We start from the raw sequence: 20,851 nt of genomic DNA, 5'->3' as shown, positions 1-20,851 counted from the left end.
TGTAAGTATTGTAGTATCACTGAGTAAAAATTGGTCAGGTGATAATTGTAACCCAATATAATTCTTCATGTATTTCAGTTAATGCTGGAGAAGGTTGGAAACTGGAACTTTGACATGTTCCTTTTTGATAGACTTACAAACGGTAAGGTGTATTCCTAGGTGATTGTTGCCCTCTACTGTTTAAGAATTGCAAATGCAATGCATGCCTGCTTTATTTTCTCACGCTGACATGTATTGCTCTCTATTTTCATTTGGAAAATGTTCAATCACATAATAGTTTTCTATAAATGTGGATGGAGAATGACATGTGATTTTATTGTGGATGGCGTTTTGCTAGTGATTTTGTTGTGGATGGCGTTTTGCTAGCGATTTTGTTGTGGATGGCGTTTTGCTAGTCAGACTAAGTAGATGTGGTTAGAGTTCAGTTTTAGATGAAGGAGTAGGACTATTACATCATGTGTCCCTTCCCTTGTCTGTTATTACAAACTGCAGTGTTATTATGCATTTGTTGATTCATTGTTTCTGTTCTGCTTACTTACAGGGAACAGCCTCGTCAACCTGACCTTTCACTTATTCAACAGTTATGGGTTAATTGAGCTCTTTCAGTTGGACATGGTTAAACTTAGAAGATTTTTAGGTATTGAAATTAAATTAAATACACCGTATTACACTGGGACATGGGTTTATTTAAACCCAATATTGTCTACTTGAATGAAGTGGTGATGCATAGTTGAAACTCTCCCCAAATGAAATGAATACGTAATGTTGTTGTTGTTGTTGTTAGTCATGATTCAAGAGGACTACCGCAGCCAGAACCCCTACCACAATGCAGTCCACGCTGCGGACGTGACTCAGGCCATGTATTGTTACCTGCAGGAGCCCAAGGTGAGAGGAAATTACACTGTTAACCACTAACAAATAACTCATCTACAACTGAATGTCCTCAAAACAGATCAATACTCTTAAGCTTTTCACATTTCTTTGAAAATGTTTTTTTTTTTTTTTGTGTTTTATTTTGTAGAAGGATGTGTAGGTTTTTGTAAGTGCTGTAGCCTTCAAAATGTGTGGACCAAAAAAAGAATAACCTACAAGTACACCTGGAGAAGTTTGTTCCAACTGTACCTCTTCATGAGGAGTCTGATGAGGAGGGTTCTGTGTTTTGCAGCTCGCTGAGACGATGACTTCCTGTGATCTCCTGCTGGGTCTGCTGGCTGCTGCCACCCATGATCTGGACCATCCAGGTGTCAACCAGCCTTTCCTCATAAAAACAAACCATTATCTAGCAGCACTGTACAAGGTAAGGCCCTATACTGAAAATAGCCTCTGGGCTCAATGTTGATGCTTGTGGTGATAACCAATTTTCCAAACTGGGATCAATAACGTACTACTCCACTTTCTCTACAAGCGCTGTCGACCGAGAGTTGTCCTGTTCTTTCGACCAATCGATTGGTCTATATATTTAAACTTATTTTTCCATATATAGACAGACACACCCTGTGTTTGAATAAAACCAACTACATATGCGCTGAGCTTGTCTGACGCTTTAAGCACACTGTTTAATTAAATAATTAAGACACGCAAATGACTCAAGAAAGAGCCCGATGGTCACGCTGTCTTAGGCAATAATTGGGCTACACTGATAACTTGAGCTTGGTTCCCAAGTTTCAAACCAAACCAAACCATCTTTGGTATACAGTAGTGTCGCGATAATATTTGAATTGAGGAAGTTGTTCATAATCATTAGGATATTTTAGCGATCCGCAGTAAACGTCCAAAATGCCCCCCAGCCTACAGCACTTGAGATGCGTTCTAAGGCTATGGATGAGAAAGTGAACTTATCATTTCCAAAAGTTTAGATCAGTTGTATGCTGCTTTGCGATCAATTAACAGCAAGGGTTACATTAAATAGGCGCAATATTTTTTACTGATACATTTGGCAATATTCAATTCATACGCGCAAAACATATAAACAAAAGCATTCACTGTGAACGTTGATACATGTAGGCCCTTCCTATATAGGCTATACACAGCACTACGTTCATTTTATGAAATCAGTTATTGTTTTCTTGCTCAAACCGTGAGCAACACACAGGGATGTTGATTCACACGGGACTAGTATTATTAGTGGACCTTGGAGTTCGCCAAAAAACAGTAGGTTATTCTGGTTGGAATTGTTACTCTCCTACCATGTACAAATTACTGTCATGGCAGATTCGGCGGGTCTAAAATAACAGATGTTTTGTAATTGTAATAATTACATTACCTGACCAACCCCAGTAAAACTAAACCTGTCCGAATAGGGCTTAAGGCAAGGGCTGTTTCCTCGCCTCTGCTGCATTGTTCTCAATCCCAATATGCTTGTTAATTTTGCTGTTATGCACATAGCAACATAGGGAAAGGTGCCAATTCTACAGCGCACTAAAGATTCTGTTTCAGAACGGCGGACAGCTACCATATCCAACGCGGAAGAAAGTGCATTTTTATAAATTAATATTAGATTTAGATTGCACCATTATTTTTACATAAACATACAATTGCAGTATCACATGTCTTAGAGTGATGGACTGTGCCATCCCCGTGGCCTCCGCAATTTATTAGACCACTGACACGGGTGCGAATCAGACAGGTGTCTTGTGCACCATGAAAAAAATGTATTAATTGTGACTGCTCGACTAAAGAAATCTCGGTCGACCATCAGCCTATCGACTAAACAATCGACCAGTCAACTAAATGTGGTTAGCCCTACTCTCTACTCATCATTATTTTAGTCTCTTTGATGGATAAAATGCTGATATAGTTGTCCATAAAATGTTGAATGACTTTAAAATACATGTTAATGGTTGGCATCAGACATCATCTAGCCCATGTACAATATAATTACCTCTTTAATACTCTGAATATTTTTTGGGTTGTGTTTTCCATTGTAGAATATCTCAGTTTTGGAGAATCACCACTGGAAGTCTGCTGTGGGCCTGCTCCGAGAGTCAGCACTCTTTTCCCACCTTCCCACTGAAGACAGGTCAGTTCAGAGACAGGGCATCTTCTATAACAACTTTATTTGTGCCCTCAGGGCAATTCCATACAGTGCCTTCGGAAAGTATTCAGACCCTTTGACTTTTTCCACATTTTGTTAGGTTACAGCCTTATTCTACAATTGACTAAATCATATTTTTCCCCCACCAATCTACACACAATACCCCATAATAACAAAGCAAAAACAGGTTTTTAGAAATGTTTGCTAATTTTATAAAATTAAAAAAACTGATATCGCATTTACATAAGTATTCAGAGCCTTTACTCAGTACTTTGTTGAAGCACCTTTGGCAGCGATTAAAGCCTCAAGTCTTCTTGGGTATAACACGCTACATGCTTGGACAAGGAAGATGGCGCCGACAGACATGGCAACACTGCTTCTCGCTCCTAAGCAATTTTGCAGCATTTTTTTCTTACAATATTAGCACAGAAATTTTTTTTGTGTTATTACATAAAGCCAGAAATGTAAATGTATTATTTTTTTTTTTTACCCTTTATTTAACTAGGAAAGTCAGTTAAGAACAAATTCTTATTTATAATGACAGCCTACATGGGCCAAATACAGATGACGCTGGGCCAATTGTGCGCTGCCCTATGGGACTTCCAATCACGGCCGGTTGTGATACAGCCTGGAATCGAACCAGGGTGTCTGTAGTGTAGCCTCTTGCACTGAGATGCAGTGCCTTACACCGCTGCGCCACTCGGGAACCCAAAAAGAACTGTTGGATATCAGAACGGTAGTAACTCACCAGCATTATGACCAGGAATACGACTTTTCCGAATTTGATCCTTTGTTCGTAGCCCCCAGGGCAATTGAACTTATCCCAGACGCTGCTCCAAGACACCGCCAGCGGAGAAGAGGTATTTGGAGTGGACTTGTAGTCAGACTCAGGAGGCGTGCACACCATCCACCTCTTCCGACTATATTACTTGCTAATGTTCAGTCTCTGAACAATAAAGTAGATGAGCTCAGGGCGAGGATCTCCTTCCAGGGAGACATCAGGGACTGTAACATACTCTGTTTAATGGAATCATGGCTCTCTCAGGACATACTGTCCCCGTCCATATAGCCAGCTGGGTTCTCAGTACATCGCGCAGACAGGAATAAAGAACTCTCTGGGAAGAAGAAAGGCGATGGTGTATGTATCATGATTAACTACTCATGGTGTGATTGTGATAACATACAGAAACTCAAGTCCTTTTGTTCACCTGACCTAGAGTACCTCACAATCAAATGCCGACCGTATTACCTCCCAAGAGAATTCTCTTTGGTTATAGTCACAGCCGTGTATATTTTCCCTCAAGCCGATACCACGATGGCCCTCAAGGAACTACACTGGACTTTATGCAAACTGGAAACCACATATCCTGAGGCCGCATTTATTGTAGCTGGGGATTTTAACAAAGCAAATTTGAGGAAAGCCCTACCGAAGTTTTATCAACACATTGACTGTAGTACCTGCTCTGAAAAAATACTCGACCACTGCTACTCCCCCTTTCGAGATGCCTACAAGGCCCTCCCCCGCCCTCCCTTCGGAAAATCAGATCACGACTCCATTTTGCTCTATAGGCAGACACAGGAAACAGGAAGTAACAGGAAGTACTCGTGCTAGGGTCTATTTAACACTGGTCTGACCAATCGGAATGCATTTTGTTCACGCAAGATATGTTCTGGGTAGCCTCTGAGAATAACATTGACTTATACATGGACAAGGTGACTGAGTTCATCAGGAAGTGTATGGGGATGTTGTTCCCAATGTGACTATGAAAACCTACCCGAACCAGAAACCATGGATAGATGGCAGCATTCGCGCAAAACTGAAAGTGTGAACCACCGCATTTAACCATGGCAAGGTGACTGGGAATATGATTGAATACAAACAGTGTAGTTATTCCCTCTGTAAGGCAATCAATCAGGCAAAACGTCAATACAAAGTAGAGTCGCAATTCAACGGCTCAGACACGAGACGTATGTAGTAGGGTCTACAGACAATCACGGATTACAAAGGGGAAACCAGCCACGTCACGGACATAGATGTCATGCTCTTTTTCACCCTGAGGATAACACAGTGCCACCGACGCAGCCCACTCAGGACTGTGGGCTCTCGTTCTCCATTGCCGATGTGAGTAAGACATTTAAGCGTTAACCCTCACAAGGCTGTTGGCCCATCCTTAGCTGCGTCCTCAGAGCATGCGCAGACCAGCTGGTTGGAGTGTTTACAGATATATTCAATCTCTCCCTATCCCAGTCTGCTGTCCCCACTTGCTTCAAGATGTCAACCATTGTTCCTGTACCCAAGAAAGCAAAGGTAACTGAACTAAATGACTATTGCCCTGTAACACTCACTTTTGTCATCATGAAGTGGGTAGAGAGGCTAGTTAAGGATCATATCACCTCTACCTTACCTGACACTCTAGACCCATAGTACCCTCCAAGCCAATCTTAAAGTTCGGGGCCCTGGAAAGTAAACCGTGCTATTTTCTGAGGACAGCACCCCATCAAACAAAGACAGACAATCATAATTCAACCCGCCAGGCGCGACACAAAACTCAGAAATAAAGATATAATTCATGCCTTACCTTTGACGAGCTTCATCTGTTGGCACTCCAATATGTCCCATAAACATCACAAATGGTCCTTTTCTTTGATTAATTCCGTCGTTATATATCCAAAATGTCCATTTATTTGGCGCGTTTGATCCAGAAAAACACTGGTTCCAACTCACGCTACATGACTACAAAATCTCTCATAAGTTACCTGTAATCTTTGTCCAAACATTTCAAACAACTTTCGTAATACATCTTTAGGTACTTTTTAACGTAAATAATCGATCAAATTTAAGATGGGATAAACTGTGTTCAATACCAGACAAAAACAATGAAAGCATGTTCCAGGTCGTGCGCACCAAATCATTAGAGTGCACCTGGAGTGACACAGGAAAATAACAGGGCTACTTCTTCATTTCTCTAAAGAAAAACATCAACCAATTTCTAAAGACTGTTGACATCTAGTGGAAGCTATAGGAACTGCAAGCATATTTCTATTAAAACGGCCTTGACTTAGAAAACCAATGGAAAACAGATTGACCTCAACATTTTTCCCCCAGTAGTAGGCAGTTTACTTTGGGCACACTTTATCTGGATGTGAAAATAGCGCCCCCAAGCCATAAGAAGTTAAGACATGGCGTTTAGTCAATACGGAACATTTCAAGAACTTTGAAAGTTTCTTCAAGTGCAGTCACAAAACCATCAAGCGCTATGATGAAATTGGCTCTCATGAGGACTGCCATAGGAAAGGACGACCCAGAGTTACCTTTGCTGCAGAGAATAAGTTCATTAGTGTTACCAGCCTCAGAATTTGCAGTTCAAGTCAATCCTCTTTAGACCACGCGTACCTCGATGGACACAGGTTGAGTTCAGACCACGCGTACCTCGGTCAGCTGAGGGGGCAAAGGTTTGAGTAGAGACCACAAAAACCTCAGTGTCCGCTAAGGTTACAATGGTTGTTGAATTCCTAACCATACCACGTGGAGCATTGGCTACACGGGTGGAAATGGTTAAACTCTGAGACTATCATTCCCGACAGAATAAGAGCAAGTCTTAGATACTAATTACTATTCTGCAGCTATTCTGCAGAAATTATGTCAACCTGGGATGCAAAGACCGTCAACCGCCGAAACATCTATTCTATGAGAACATTTCTGAATGGTACTGAAGACTTCAGGGAAGCAGAGAGAGAGACGCTCGGATGAACTCTCCAACAGAAGGACTGACGATTCCAACAGAGATTACGACGACACACTGGGTGTAAATACAGTTGAAGTTGGAAGTTTACATACACTTAGGTTGGAGTCATTAATAAATTCTTGAGGCTTGCAAGCTGAAGAACACCATCCCAACCGTGAAGCACAGGGGTGGCAGCATCATGTTGTGGGGGTGCTTTGCTGCAGGAGGGTCTGGTGCACTTCAAAAAATAGATGGCATCATGAGGATGCAAAATTATTATATTGAAGCAACATCTCAAGATATCAGTCAGGAAGTTAATGCTTGGTCGCAAATGGGTCTTCCAAATGGACAATGACCCCAAGCATACTTCCAAAGTTGTGGCAAAATGGCTTAAGGACAACAAAGTCAAGGTATTGGAGTGGCCATCACAAAGCCCTGACCTCAAGCCTATAGAAAGGATTGAGTGGGCAGAACTGAAAAAGCTTGTGTGAGCAAGGAGGCCTACAAACCTGACTCAGTTACACCAGCTCTGTCAGGAGGAATGGGCCAAAATTCACCCAACTTATTGTAGGAAGCTTGTGGAAGGCTACCCAAAACGTTTGACCCAAGTTAAACAATTTAAAGGCAATGCTACCAAATACTAATTGAGTGTATGTAAACTTCTGACCCACTGGGAATGTGATGAAATAAATAAAAGCTGAAATAAATAATTATCTAAACTATTATTTTGAAATTTCACATTCTTAAAATGAAGTGATGATCCTAAAACAGGGACTTTTTTACTAGGATTAAATATCAGGAATTGTGAAAAACTGAGTTTTTAAATGTATTTGGCTAAGGTATATGTAAACTTCTGACTTCAACTGTATTTTCATCAATGTGTCAAGAGATGTAGTATTAAAAAACTTGAGTGTCTCCCTTGATCCTGGGTCCTGGCAGTGTTGTGCAGACTCAGAACAACTGAGCTTTGGAGAAATACGTAGATTTAAAGAGGAGTCCGTAATTTGCCTTCTAATGATCATGATCTTTTCTTCAAATTAGTAAATTAATTTATCACTGCTGAAGTGAAAGCCATCCTCTCTTGGGGAATGCTGCTTTTTAGTTAGCTTTGCGACAGTATCAAAAATACATTTAGGATTGTTCTTATTTTTCTCAATTAAGTTTGAAAAATAGGATGATCGAGCAGCAGTGAGGGCTCTTCGACACTGGACGGTACTGTCCTTCCAAGCTAGTCGGAAGACTTCCAGTTTGGTGTCGCTCCATTTCCGTTCCAATTTTCTGGAACCTTGCTTCAGGGCTCGGGTATTTTCCTTATACCATGGAGCTAGTTTCTTATGACAAATGTTTTTAGGGATGAGACTGCATCTAGGGTATTATGCAAGGTTAAACGTCCTTGGGTAGGTGGAGGGAGTCTGGAAGGGCATCTAGGAATCTTTTGGGTTGTCCGAGAATTTATAGCACGGCCTTTGATTGGTTGGGGTCTGAGCAGATTATTTGTTGCGATTGCAAACGTAATAGAATGGTGGTCCGATAGTCCAGGATTATGAGGAAAAACATTAAGATCCACAATATTTATTCAACGGGACAAAACTAGGTATGGCTGTGGCAGGTGAGTAGGTCGGAGACATGTTGGACAAAACCCACTGAGTCGTTGATGGGTCTGTGGACTTTTCCATGTGAATATTAAAGTCAACATAAATGTGAATATTATCTGCCATGACTACAAGATCCGATAGGAATTCAGGGAACTCAGTGAGGAATGCTGTATACGACCCAGGAGGCCTGTAAACAGTAGCTATAAAAAGTGATTGAGTAGACTGCATAGATTTCATGACTAGAAGTTCAAAAGACGAAAATGCAGTCGTTTTTTTTTTGTAAATTGAAATTTGCTATCGTAAATGTTAGCAACATCTCCGCCTTTGCGGGATGCGCGGGGGATATGGTCACTACTATAACCAGGAGGAGAGGCCTCATTTAACACAGTAAACTCACCAGGCTTAAGCCATGTTTCAGTCAGGCCAATCACATCAAGATTGACTATTGTCATTGACTATAACTGCCTTGGAAGTGAAGGATCTAACATTAAGTAGCCCTATTTTGAGATGTGAGATATCACAATCTCTTTCAATAATGACAGGAATGGAGGGGGTCTTTATTCCAGTGAGATTGCTGAGGCGAACACTGCCATGTTTAGTTTTGCCCCACCTAAATAGAGGCACAGCCACAGTCTCAATGGGGATAGCTGAGCTGACTACACTGACTGTGCTAGTGGCAGACTCCACTAAGCTGACAGGCTGGCTAACAGCCTGCTGCCTGGCATGCACCCTATCTCATTAATTCAAGTAACAGACACATCTCAACATCAGCTGTTCAGAGGAGGCCGCTTGAATCAGGCCTTCATGGTCGAATTTCTGCAAAGAAACCACTACTAAAGGACACCAATAAAAAGACTTGCTTGTGCCAAGAAACACGAGCAATGGACCTGTCATCCAGGCAAAGGGAGGCTACTTTGAAGAGTTTAAAATATAAAATATATTTTGATTTGTTGAATACTTTTTTGTGTTATTTCATAGTTTTGATGTCTTCACTATTATTCTACAATGTAGAAAACAGTAAAAATAAAGAAAAATCATTGAATGAGTAGGTGTGTCCAAACTTTTGACTGGTACTGTATGTGTACGTGACCAATAAAATTGCATTTGATTTATTTGGGAATTTGTCCCATTCTTCTCTGGAGATCCTCTCAATGTTTGTCAGGTTAAATGGGGAACGTTGCTGCACAGCAATTTTCAGGTCTCTCCAGAGATGTTCGGTCGTGTTCAAGTCCGGGCTCTGGCTGGGCAACTCGAGGACATTCCGAGACTTGTCCCGAGGCCACTCCTGCAATGTCTTGGCTGTGTGCTTAGGGTTGTTGTCCTGTTGGAAGGTGGACCTTTGCTCCAATCTGAGGTCCTGAGCTCTCTGGAGCAGGTTTTCATCAATGATCTCTCTGTACTTTGCTCCGTTCATCTTTCCCTCGATCCTGACTAGTCTCCCAGTCCCTGCTGCTGAAAAACATCCCCACAGCATGATGCTGACACCACCATGCTTCACCATAGGGATGGTGCCAGGTTTCCTCCAGACGTGACGCTTGGTAATTCAAGCCAAAGAGTTCAATCTTGGTTTCATCAGACCAGAGAATATTGTTTATCATGGTCTGAGAGTCTTTAGGTGCCTTTTGGCAAACTCCAAGCGGGCTGTCATGTGCTTTTTACTGAGGAGTGGCTTCAATCTGGTCACTCTACCATAAAGGCCTGATTGGTGGAGTGCTGCAGAGATGGTTGTCCTTCTAGAAGATTCTCCCATCTCCACAGAGGAACTCTAGAGCTCTGTCAGAGTGACCATCAGGTTCTTGGTCACCTCCCTGGCCAAGGCCCTTCTCCCCCGATTGCTCAGTTTGGCTGTGCGGCCAGCTCTAGTAAGAGTCCTGGTGTTTCCGAACTTCTTCCATTTAAGAATGATGGAGGCCACTTCGTTCTTGGGGACCCACAGTCCTGTATCTGAGGTATACGGACAATTCTTTCGACCTCATGGCTTGGTTTTTCCTCTGACATGCACTGTCAACTGTGGGACCGTATCTAGACAGCTGTGTGCCTTTCCAAATTATTTCTAATCGAATGAATTTACCACAGGTGGACTCCAATCAAGTTGTAGAAACATCTCAAGGATGATCAATGGAAACATGATACATCTGAGCTCAATTTTGAGTGTCATAGCAAAGGGTCTGAATACTTATGTAAAAGGTATTTCTGTTTTTATATTTAATACATTTGGAAACATTTCTAAAAATCTGTTTTCGCTTTGTCATTATGTGGTATTGTGTGTAGATTTCTGAGGATTTTTATTTCATTTAATACATTTTAGAATAAGGCTGTAACGTAATAAAATGTGTAAAAAGTCAATGGGTCTGAATACTTTCCGAAAGCACTGTATATATTGCACCTGTAGGAGAGATGTTTTTGTTTTGTTATTGGAGACAGAGAATGACAGGACATCTTCTGTGACTCTGAATTGTTTTGTTGCATGCCATGAAATCATTTTCATTGGATTAGGATCTTTATGTAATTTGGTTGATTTTTGTTTTATCAGATCCATGTGATTACTGCTAGCATAGACTTATTGTTGTGTTCGGTACTTCTTGCAGCAGTTCATTTGCCACAACTTGGTAGAAAAATATGAATAGGTTTAAGCCCTTGGAGTTTTTCATAATGTTTTCTTTAACTTTATTACATTTATTTTATCTAGTGAGCTATGTTAGTGAAGAGCTAGGGTTCTTTCCAAAGTATAATTTCATCCATTCATTAGGCATAACCCTTGTTGGCTGTCAGATATAGTCTATATTTAACTACATCTACATCCACTAAGACATTTAGTTTATGAAATACTAACTATGGAGTCCCCCGATTTAGCTAATTTAAATGTATCTTCAGACTTCAGTGTAATCACCCATTGCCATTGGAAAATTGCAGTAAAAAAAATGCTTTACCTTTATGTTTATGAAAATGACTCTGCTTCATTAGTATGTGCTAATGAATATTGATTGGATGCTGTTGTCATTTAGATTTAACATGGAGGAGCGGCTTGGATCTCTGATTCTGGCCACGGACATCAGCAGGCAGAATAACTATCTGTCAGAGTTCAGGACACACTTGGACAAGAGAGATCTCTGCCTCACTAATGGAGGACATCGGCACTTTATCCTTCAGGTGAGCAATGTGTACCAAATAACAAAAAGAGCATTAATAACTGTATTATCCATCGCCCTTTTCCACTGTTGTGGCATTAAGAGATCATCTCAGAGGCAATGAAGTGTTGCTAAAAGTGAATTGTCCATGCGGTTGAGGCTGATGGAGGAAAGGGAGAGAGCGAGACAGACTGAGCGATATGTTGTCCTTTTCCTGAGTCTCCGCTCTGTTTCCCCCATTGACCCTGTAAAGATAGCTCTGAAGTGTGCGGACATCTGCAACCCCTGCCGACCGTGGAAACTCAGCAAACTGTGGAGCGAGAAAGTGACAGAGGAGTTCTTCCACCAAGGTACTATATCATGAAACCCTGTACTGGGCTAATCCCCTTTAATATTAATCCAGGTGTTTATTAAGATTGCACCCATGTGTGACAGTATGGTTTATATAATGAGTATTAACCAATCCTTCTTTTCATCAGGTGACATTGAGAGGAAACATCATCTTGAAGTAACCCCACTCTGTGACAGGCAATCCAACTCAGTTGCCAATATACAGATTGGTAAAGTTACCCCTCTTAATCTAAGTCCGCTATAAGCATATGATTAATTTAGATTTTATTATGATTTGGTGTCCTGTCTAGGGTGTGTACGTCAAGCTGCCTCACGCTACAGAAACAATAGATCCTCCTGCCCTCTGGGCCATTCTGGCTCGGACAAGGCTATTTACTGTACTTGTAATGATTTAAAATGTGTCCTACTTAATATTTGTACATTTGCTTGTGGTTGGGGTTTTCTTATCCTGACTTTAGCAGCATTGTGTGATTTATTAGTCAGAACTTGCTCTGAATGAGAGATGTCTCCTTCCCCTGCAGGCTTTATGACGTACGTGGTGGAGCCTCTGTTTGTGGAATGGTCACGCTTCTCTGACACACGGCTGTCCCAGACCATGATGGGCCACCTGAGCCTGAACAAGCAAGGCTGGAAGGAGGGTAGGGACAAGCAGGAGGCTAGCACTAGTAGGGCCTCAGAGGAACAGAGGACTTCTGCTGTCAAGGACTCAAACTCCAAAGAATTACCTCAGGGAAGTAAACGGTCATGACTCGCCAAGAGAGTGAAGTGTCAGGAAGCGAAGAGAATCTCCTCACCGGACAAAAACTACATTACCCATCACTCCCTGCACCACAGCACCTCAGCCACATGCTCCCCATCTAGGTTAACCACTGTTTTTGTTTTTCACATAATTTAACTTAATTTATTGCATTTTGACCCTTTACTTTAACAACATAGAGCAATACATAGATACCTCATGTTGCTTCTGCTGTATTTCGTTTTTTATTTCATATTTTATTTATTTTTACTGTAGTTCTGCTCTGACATCACTAATTTGACATGCCACCCTTTGAATAGAGACCTGAAGGGACTTATTTTAAAAAGACCCTTCTGATTAAAGTGCCATCTGCAAACAATTTGTTTTAATGTTTTTAAAGTGAGGAAACCTTGTATTCAGAGAGAGGTTCATGTTGAGTGATTGAGACAAGCTTCTGTGGGTTTCTCTATTTCAGACTTAGTAATACTTCCTCGTACAATAAATAATGTGAAGAGCCCACTTCACTGCTGCCTCTTTACAAGCATCTACTTTGTGTTGTATTTTACAAATTAAACATTGGTTCTGTAAAAAAAAATAGTACATACTGTATGTGAATAACCACTCACATGAAATAGTTGTCCTGTACATACTGAACAAACATCTGATTGCAGATCAACACACCAAATGCCCTGAAACGACTGTTTTGGTCCGTTTGTTGCTACTTGCACTGTGAACTATAACATGTCTTATGACCCAAGACTCAGTCAGCTCAGAGACTAATTGTGTGAAAAAAAGTATATTGGATGTGGTATGAAATCAATTTCTTTACCTGTATGGTGTTGGGGATTTAACCATAGTCTGATGTTTTGTTAGGGGGGAAAGGGGGCATACGTGTGGCCTTAACCATAGAAATAGAATATAGATTCTATTTCTATGACCTTAACATTCTTTCAACACTTGAATAACCACTCTTCCATATTAGTAACGGATGACCAGAGTTAAGTGTGTTGAAGGTATAAACAGCATGACTACTTATTAAGAGAAATTGGGAGGTCTGCCTCTGGTAGAGCTGCGCCATGACATACAATGTTATTTTAGAGAGTTGAAGCCCTTTCTAGAATGCAAACAGGCAACATTTAAGACTGGCAATGCCTTTAAGCTATGCACAAAACTAAGTGACCAAACCAGTTGTTTTTTAATAAGGTGGATCATGTATTCTCAATGCATTGTCCGACTGTTTGCCTCTGATGTGGAAGGAAATTACTAGGCATTAGTAGATTGGTCAGTGACTCAGTCAACATAAAACATTCCATATTTAATTTATTTTTGGTATTGTTTTTTGATTCTATACACAAGGCACGATCGTGTCTCTGGTTGGACGTTCAGTACATTGAATGCTTTTCATTATGGCAAAACAATTGTATTTTCTGGTAACTGAAAGACTGTTTGATATAACTGTTTACCATTTTAATGTAAGTCGTTTTTGGCTAGAAACTTGCGTGGCAAACTATTTTGTGAAAAGCTTTGCCAAATTGATATTTTGATACTTGCCAGTTGCAGTTACATTTTCATTAAAACAACTTGTCACACGTGCTTGCTTTCTTTTCCTCTCTTTTAAGCAGTCTCAGTCATTCTTTACAGTTCTACAAATAATGTTCTATTCTCTGTGGTGTTTTGCAAATTCGAGAAAATATTTATTTAATGTTTTATTAAAGATGCTGGGGCGTATTCATTAGGCCAATTATGTTACAAAACGTTTCTTAAACTAAATCAAACGGAACGAAACGGGGAGGGACCAAGACAGAATTAAATGTTAGTAATTTAACAGGATATCTATGGGACCTGCCGAATTTGTCCAAAAAGAAACTCGTTATAGTTGAGAACGTTTTGCAACTATTTGGACTAATGATTACATCACAGATAACTAAGCTTTCTCTTTGATCTGTGTTTTGTTTAAAAATATTACTTTGTAGCGGTCTGACATTAATTCAGATCTAGGTGCATTGAGGATCCGTGTTACAATATAAACCGTAAAACTGATCTTAAATCAGTATGCCGGGGCATCATCTGACATCACGCAAGAACAATGCAGCTGAATGGCTTGTGAAGTGGGCATGTCGCCCACAACGTCCAATCGGAGACGTTTATATTGCAGAGTGGCGGCTTGGAACAGTCCTGTCCAGTTTGTTGGTAACTGAATACCACATTTTGTAATGTAATAATAACAGAAAATAAAAGCGTCTGGCTACATTTGTGTCATTTTACCCGTTGGATTTTGTTCATGCTGTCTTTCTTAGACGCTGTGTGCACATTGTGCAGGTCTGAAGAGGCATTTATTTGAAGGTAAACGGCTGTGTTGCTAGCTTATGTCAGTTAACTAGCATACGCTAACTAGCGAGGTTGTGTCAAATGTGTCATGAGTTGAGCCATTGTTTTGCTAAATACTTTTGTATTTGCCCGCCAAACATAATTGTGTATCTATATTTCAAGCTTTACAGCTAACATAAAAAGTATTCAGTTAAAAACATTAACTAGAGCGAACACATTCATCCAATCCCACCAGTATAGAGTTTGCTTATTTACTACGTTAGCTAGTTAACTATCATCCACCTTGGCTCTAGCATAAAAACGAACTCACATTTTCTCTTACTGACAAACACGTCAGCTAGCTAGATAGGTAACTAAGTAAAAACCTAGTTATCTATATCTACTAAACACATGTTATATTGGAGCACAGCATGTTGCCCTGCGGGATGTAATTTAACTATCTAACGTTAGCTACATACTGTGTTTACAGAATAATATTGAAATTATTACTATTGAGCTAGCTAAGACATTTAATAGCAAAAGCTGATGACTTGTTTCTGAATGTCAGCCCCTCCATATCTTCTCTCTCTCTGTCGATTCAGACTTGTATGGGTCTGTAAGAGGCATCATGAGTAGGGAGCCAGACGCTTTGGCTGTGGTGAAACAGTTGAGGGATCTTGCTGCAGATCCTATGAACAGAAGAGCTATTGTTCAAGACCAAGGTTGCTTACCCGGACTCATCCTTTTTCTGGACCATCCCAATCCCCAGGTTGTCTACTCAGCACTCCTGGTAAGCCCCCCTGTAGTGGATGCATTGCATTCTAAAAGTCAATGCACCTGGTTACTGAAGTGACTGGGCTGCTTTGAAGTCTATGTACTAGCTACTTACACCCAACAATAAATAAATGGTTGTTGGGTGTCTAATTGTAATCTTAATTCAAATACCATGCTCCTTAACCTTGTAAGTGGGAATGTCGTTTTGCTGTGGGTGAATGTGTTCTCTTGTGTTTCTTGTGTCCCCTTCAGGCTGTGCGCTACCTCGCAGAATGTCGTCAAAACAGGGAGAAAATGAAGGGGGAGCTGGGGATGATGTTAAGTCTTCAGAATGTCATGCAAAAGTGAGTATTTCACCCCTGCGAAAGCCCAGATTATGATTGTGTAGTCTCACTCATCTTGTCTGTTGATATCTTTGTCAAATAGAAAATATTTGGTGTTCTTTGCAACTGTTCTTTTTCCCTGTGAGACCCAAGGTTGCAAAAATCCAACTAGTCCTAAACTCATGTCAAACACTACATAGCTCATCTTCTTAGACCCAGTTGGGTTGCTACCATGCTGTGTTGTCATGTGTTGCTGCCACGCTATGTTGTCATCATAGGTCTCTCTTTATGTAGTGTTGTGGTGTCACTCTTGTCGTGATGTGTTTTGTCCTATATATATTTTTAATCCCGACCCCGCAGGAGGCCTTTTGCTTTTTGGTAGGCCGTCATTATAAATAAGAATTTGTTCTTAACTGAATTGCCTAGTTAAATAAAGGTTAAATAAATAATAAGTAGAGAAACAAACATTCTGAGCCACAGCTAGAAGGTATTTTTGTAAGTGCTGCAAAACTGTATTTGTAATTTTACTTGGGTCTCACAATTCAGAGCATGTACATTAATACTGTGAAACTAAAGATTTTAGTCATCTAAAATCTATCTTTTTCCCCCCCTTAGGACAACCACCCCAGGAGAGACTAAGCTGCTGGCCTCAGAAATCTATGAACTCCTCCAGGCTTCTAACAGTGAGGATGCAGACAAGCCTGAGGAGGGCCCCTCTTGCAGACGTAAGGCCCAGTTCTTCCTGGGCTCCACCAACAAGCGGGCCAAAACAGTGGTCCTCCACATACATGGCTTGGATGACTCTGTGAGTGCCCCCATACTGACCAATAAGTGTATCAATAAGGACACTGTCATGTTAGCTCCAAGAGTTACTTTACCTCTAAGAGGTAAAGTGAGTTTATACAGTTATTCCCATTAATCTCCTCCAGAGCCGGAGGAGCCTTTGTGAAGAGTCCTTGTTGAAGATCCGAGGCGTCATCAGCTTTACATTCCAGATGGGCGTTAAGAGGTGCATCGTCAGAATCCGCTCAGACCTGAAGGCAGAGGTGAGTCGCATCCTGTCTGTCCAGTAGCCAACAGCATGTTCTAGGGAGGCAATGGAGGCCAGAGGCGACTCTGTCTAATCTCGGCAACCCAGAACCAAAAATAATAATAATAATGCCTCGTTAGATTAGTCCACGAGAGATTAAGGTGGCAGACAACCTGCTGTCCTGATAGAACATTCTGGAGAGGGGATGGAGGAGGGAATAATGGCTGATGTGTTGTTGGTATTCATTTAAACCTCTGCCTCCTCTGTAGATTTTGGGTTCTGCCATCGCCTCAACTGAAGTAATGAAAGCTCAACAGGTGGTCAGGGGAGAGGATGGAGAAGAGGTTTGTGTTTATGAATGAACTCCCAGTGTTTTGTGTCTGTTGTCTTAACAACAGCCTTGGTTGAATCAATGTTTTATATACTTTCTGTTGCAATTGATTTCCCCGAGAAGGTCTATTTTGGTCTACAAATATTATCAAGGAATTATCTTATCTCAAGGATAAAGCTGACAGAACGGAGTTGGGTATCTAATTCGAATCTAAATTCAAATACAATGCTCCTTGACCTTGTATGCAGGAATGTCATCTACCTTATGCTGCACATTGATTTTAACACTTCCTTTTGCTGTTCAGGTAATCATCCCATTCCCGGAGGATGGTTCGGTAGCGGTAGAGCAGAATGTGGCTCTTCCAGACTACCTTCCAGAGGAGGAGAGCCCGTCCCAGGAGCCAGACAAGGCTGTGACCCTCGTGGGCACAGGGCAGGATGGAGCAGGCTGGCTAGGCACTGCAGCTAACTTCCTGTCCCGCTCGTTCTACTGGTGACACTCCCAGACCACCCACACCTCTTCAGATACTACAGATACAGAATCAGGCTCCCAGCTGCCAAAGAGCTGGACTGCCAAAGGCAATGTGTAACAACAAACTATTCCAATGCGTACAGTACACACATGCACCCACAATCTCACACGCACCTTGCACCATACAGAATCACCAAGCCATTAAGGGACAGGACTGGCTTCCGGAATTGATTCTTATTTCTTATCTTTAGGGTTCTGATTGAGAGCTAGACTATTCTTTCTGCACATGTAAATGTTTTGAAAACCAAATTGTCTTGTTGTGAGGAGCATTATTGTGGCAGCATTAGGACATGATCCATCAGAAAGGGTCGAAACTTTACCACAAAATTAATTTCCTGTAGTTAGAGCACTTTTTTTTAAGCATCTGAAAGCGTGTTTGCATTAAGGGTCTTTTTCTCCCTACCTTTTTATCTGAATTTTTAGACCAAGAACTGACCCATCCTCCTCTTTTTTGGCAATGGGTGTTCCAGAATATGCAGTAATCAACATGTGTTCAGTTATCGTGCCTTTCATTTCATTCTGTTTACATGGAGACCCTTGTGACTGACTGTCAGCTTTAGTTCTGAAATGTATTCTGCCTGTAAGGCTCTCCTTTGATATATTCCAAAGGTTACTGATGTAGACATTGGATAAACTCCAATCTAGGTACTCTTCAATTCCAATACCTACTGAAATCATTAATGGAATCTGTCGTGAGTTATGAGAAATGTTTACAGGACTGGGTGGCTGGTTGAGACTAACATCTCCATGCTGTTTCTGGAGAGAAAACAGTCTGACCACTGTGGTATTCTCTAACAACGTGCTGTCATTAGCTTGTTTTATGTTAAGTATTACTCATTCGAAGGACAATATTAGAATATCTTTCCTAAGGAAGAGCATTGTTCCTCTTTCAGGGACAGCCTCTGCCATTTCCCCAATGTCTTGCATGATTTAACACAGTTAAAAATAATACAAGGCTAAACGTAAATCTCTCGTGGACAGACTACATAAACGGTTAAGCATCTGACCAAATTACGTGAGATTTGAGTTCTGGTTTAACCAAGATTAGGCTAAACCGAACATTAATAATCTCTGAATATATGTTGATGGAAACAAACATTGTTAGATTTCATTGGAGATGGATTGGCCAGCCGTGTCCTTAACCTGTGGTTAAAGGGAGCTCAAGTGGGTGCTGCCTTAGTTTCGGGTTATCTGTAAGTATAGAATTCTGAATATTTTGGCTGGTTCAGTCAATATAGTGGATCAATTGCCCAGCCTCTGAAATAGCTATGCTATCAGTGCATGTTAGTGTATGAATGGGAAATGTTTGTGCTGAGTTTTTTACTGTTCAAAGTAAATCTCAGCATAAGAAGTATTCAGTTTGTACCACCTATTTTACAGGTAACAACCTCTGTGGGAGAACTTTCAAAAGAGGTTATCTTTTGAAAGTGTGTCTTGAAAGTCAATATCTGTCTGGAGGGGGAAAAATCCTTGTATAGAATTATCAAGCAATGTCCTGTTGTCCACTCATGTATTTGTTTTTCATCCTGTAAAGACTCCCATCTCGTACAATCACACCTGACTAGATTGTGTTTATCATGCCAGGGCAGCATGCATCTTATTTGCAAATACTGTATAGTTCACACTCATCAATACTGTGCATTGGTTGCCAATGAAGTCATTCACAAAGAAATATGTAAATATCTTTGTCTTGTCATTGACATGCTTTTTGTTCAGAAACCATTATTAGGTCAACTATCATGATTTAAGTCAGCCTTTTGTTTGTCATCTTTATTTGACTCAGGTGACATTTCTATCACATAATCCACATACAAATCACTCATGTATTTTAAATTAACCCCCAAACATTAAATATTTCCTTTCCCTCCTGACTATTAAGGGGCAATTCCACTACTTTTCAACCTCATTTTCATTATCTCCAGCACAATACCAGTGTCTACCGGCAATAAAATACCCTCCCTCTGGCTAGAAACTCATTGCAGATTTTGAAAATCACTTTTTTTTGTTACTTTTTATCCTAGACTGTGATGACACAAAGAAGCATTTTAAAGGACCTTATCTTTTTAACCACAGATAATAGAAACACTGTTTTCAGATATGTAGACACTGGTTTGGTGCTGGAGATAATGAATGAGGTTGAAAAGTGAATTGCTCTTTTAACATTACAACCTATTTATGCTTGAGTTGTGTTTCTTTCCACCAATACAGAATGAACACCTATCGCACAGGAATGTTATGTACAGTATGTATGTGCATCACAGGTATATTTGCTGCCTGTCAGTTTGTCTGTAGTGTTGTGGGCCATTGTGTTTTTGATGTGAGTTATGATTCCTAAGAGTTACATAAAATAATATTAAAAGCCAATGTTATTCTATGAAATATGAAATTGTTCATTTTATTGACACTGATGGGATAGGGTACTGCCTCAAATGGAGGACATGACAGTTTATTCAACATAATAAACGATGAAAGATGTTGACCATGTTTGGTTTCAATGAATGAAATGTCCCTTTTACTGACAACTGGTGTCCTTCTCTGAGAGGTGTCTATCACTTTCATTTAGTTTCAATGTTCTGTATAGTAGATAACTAATGCCCTTATTAGTATCGAAAGAGAGTCCAACCAACTGACTTGGCTTCCCTCTAATGTACTGTACAGTATAATTCACTTGTGATTGCATTCCCATAAAAGTGGGGAGAAACAGAATGTTGGTCCCCTGGGACAAAAGGGCCTTGTCTTAGAGCTCCTTCCCATAATGCATGTTCTTCTTGCTATTACTTTGGACCCAATAGGCTTGGCAAATGTCCAACCTCCCACATCTGAAACTAGTGGGGCCTTGGAGAGGAGAACAGAACTGAGGATTATGCTATTGTCTATCTTAGCCAAGGGCCTCATTTATAGGTTTAGACTACAGCTCTCGCTACTGACTTGCTGCAAACCCAGCGCTCATGGAAGCTGCTCAACTGCAACCTGCTCAACTGGAAGA

General features: G+C 40.7%; 2 protein-coding genes across 8 annotated transcripts in view; both read left to right on the top strand.

Annotated features, from left to right (window-relative positions):
• Window positions 1-14,158, top strand: part of LOC129814141 (high affinity cAMP-specific 3',5'-cyclic phosphodiesterase 7A-like) — a 48,535-nt gene extending 34,377 nt beyond the window's left edge. For all 7 annotated transcript variants that reach the window (XM_055866962.1, XM_055866966.1, XM_055866964.1 and 4 more), the window contains exons 5-13: window positions 79-142; window positions 542-637; window positions 785-885; window positions 1,166-1,297; window positions 2,928-3,019; window positions 11,360-11,504; window positions 11,736-11,832; window positions 11,962-12,042; window positions 12,355-14,158. In XM_055866962.1, the coding sequence (XP_055722937.1) occupies window positions 79-142; window positions 542-637; window positions 785-885; window positions 1,166-1,297; window positions 2,928-3,019; window positions 11,360-11,504; window positions 11,736-11,832; window positions 11,962-12,042; window positions 12,355-12,581 (1,035 nt within the window). In that variant the 3' untranslated portion in view covers window positions 12,582-14,158. The remainder of the gene's footprint in view (window positions 1-78; window positions 143-541; window positions 638-784; window positions 886-1,165; window positions 1,298-2,927; window positions 3,020-11,359; window positions 11,505-11,735; window positions 11,833-11,961; window positions 12,043-12,354) is intronic.
• Window positions 14,159-14,822: 664 nt separating this feature from the next.
• LOC129814142 (armadillo repeat-containing protein 1-like) lies at window positions 14,823-20,344 on the top strand. Its single transcript, XM_055866970.1, has 7 exons — window positions 14,823-14,912; window positions 15,479-15,666; window positions 15,903-15,994; window positions 16,589-16,778; window positions 16,903-17,019; window positions 17,273-17,347; window positions 17,639-20,344. The coding sequence occupies exons 2-7, from the start codon at window positions 15,505-15,507 to the stop codon at window positions 17,828-17,830; spliced, it is 828 nt and encodes a 275-aa protein (XP_055722945.1). The 5' UTR covers window positions 14,823-14,912; window positions 15,479-15,504; the 3' UTR covers window positions 17,831-20,344.
• The last annotated feature ends 507 nt before the right edge of the window (window positions 20,345-20,851 follow it).

Source organism: Salvelinus fontinalis, chromosome 17, assembly GCF_029448725.1.
Source record: "Salvelinus fontinalis isolate EN_2023a chromosome 17, ASM2944872v1, whole genome shotgun sequence".
Taxonomy (NCBI): Eukaryota; Metazoa; Chordata; class Actinopteri; order Salmoniformes; family Salmonidae; genus Salvelinus; species Salvelinus fontinalis.
Note: the sequence above shows the minus strand (reverse complement) of the source record. Positions and strands in the feature narration are given on the sequence as shown.

Excerpts from the sequence above, each read along its gene's own strand:
- LOC129814142 (XM_055866970.1), top strand. The coding sequence starts at position 15,505 with ATGAGTAGGGAGCCAGACGCTTTGGCTGTGGTGAAACAGTTGAGGGAT. Across the intron at positions 16,779-16,902 it reads TACATGGCTTGGATGACTCT|AGCCGGAGGAGCCTTTGTGA; the intron begins GTGAGTGCCCCC and ends AATCTCCTCCAG. Across the intron at positions 17,020-17,272 it reads GCTCAGACCTGAAGGCAGAG|ATTTTGGGTTCTGCCATCGC; the intron begins GTGAGTCGCATC and ends CCTCCTCTGTAG.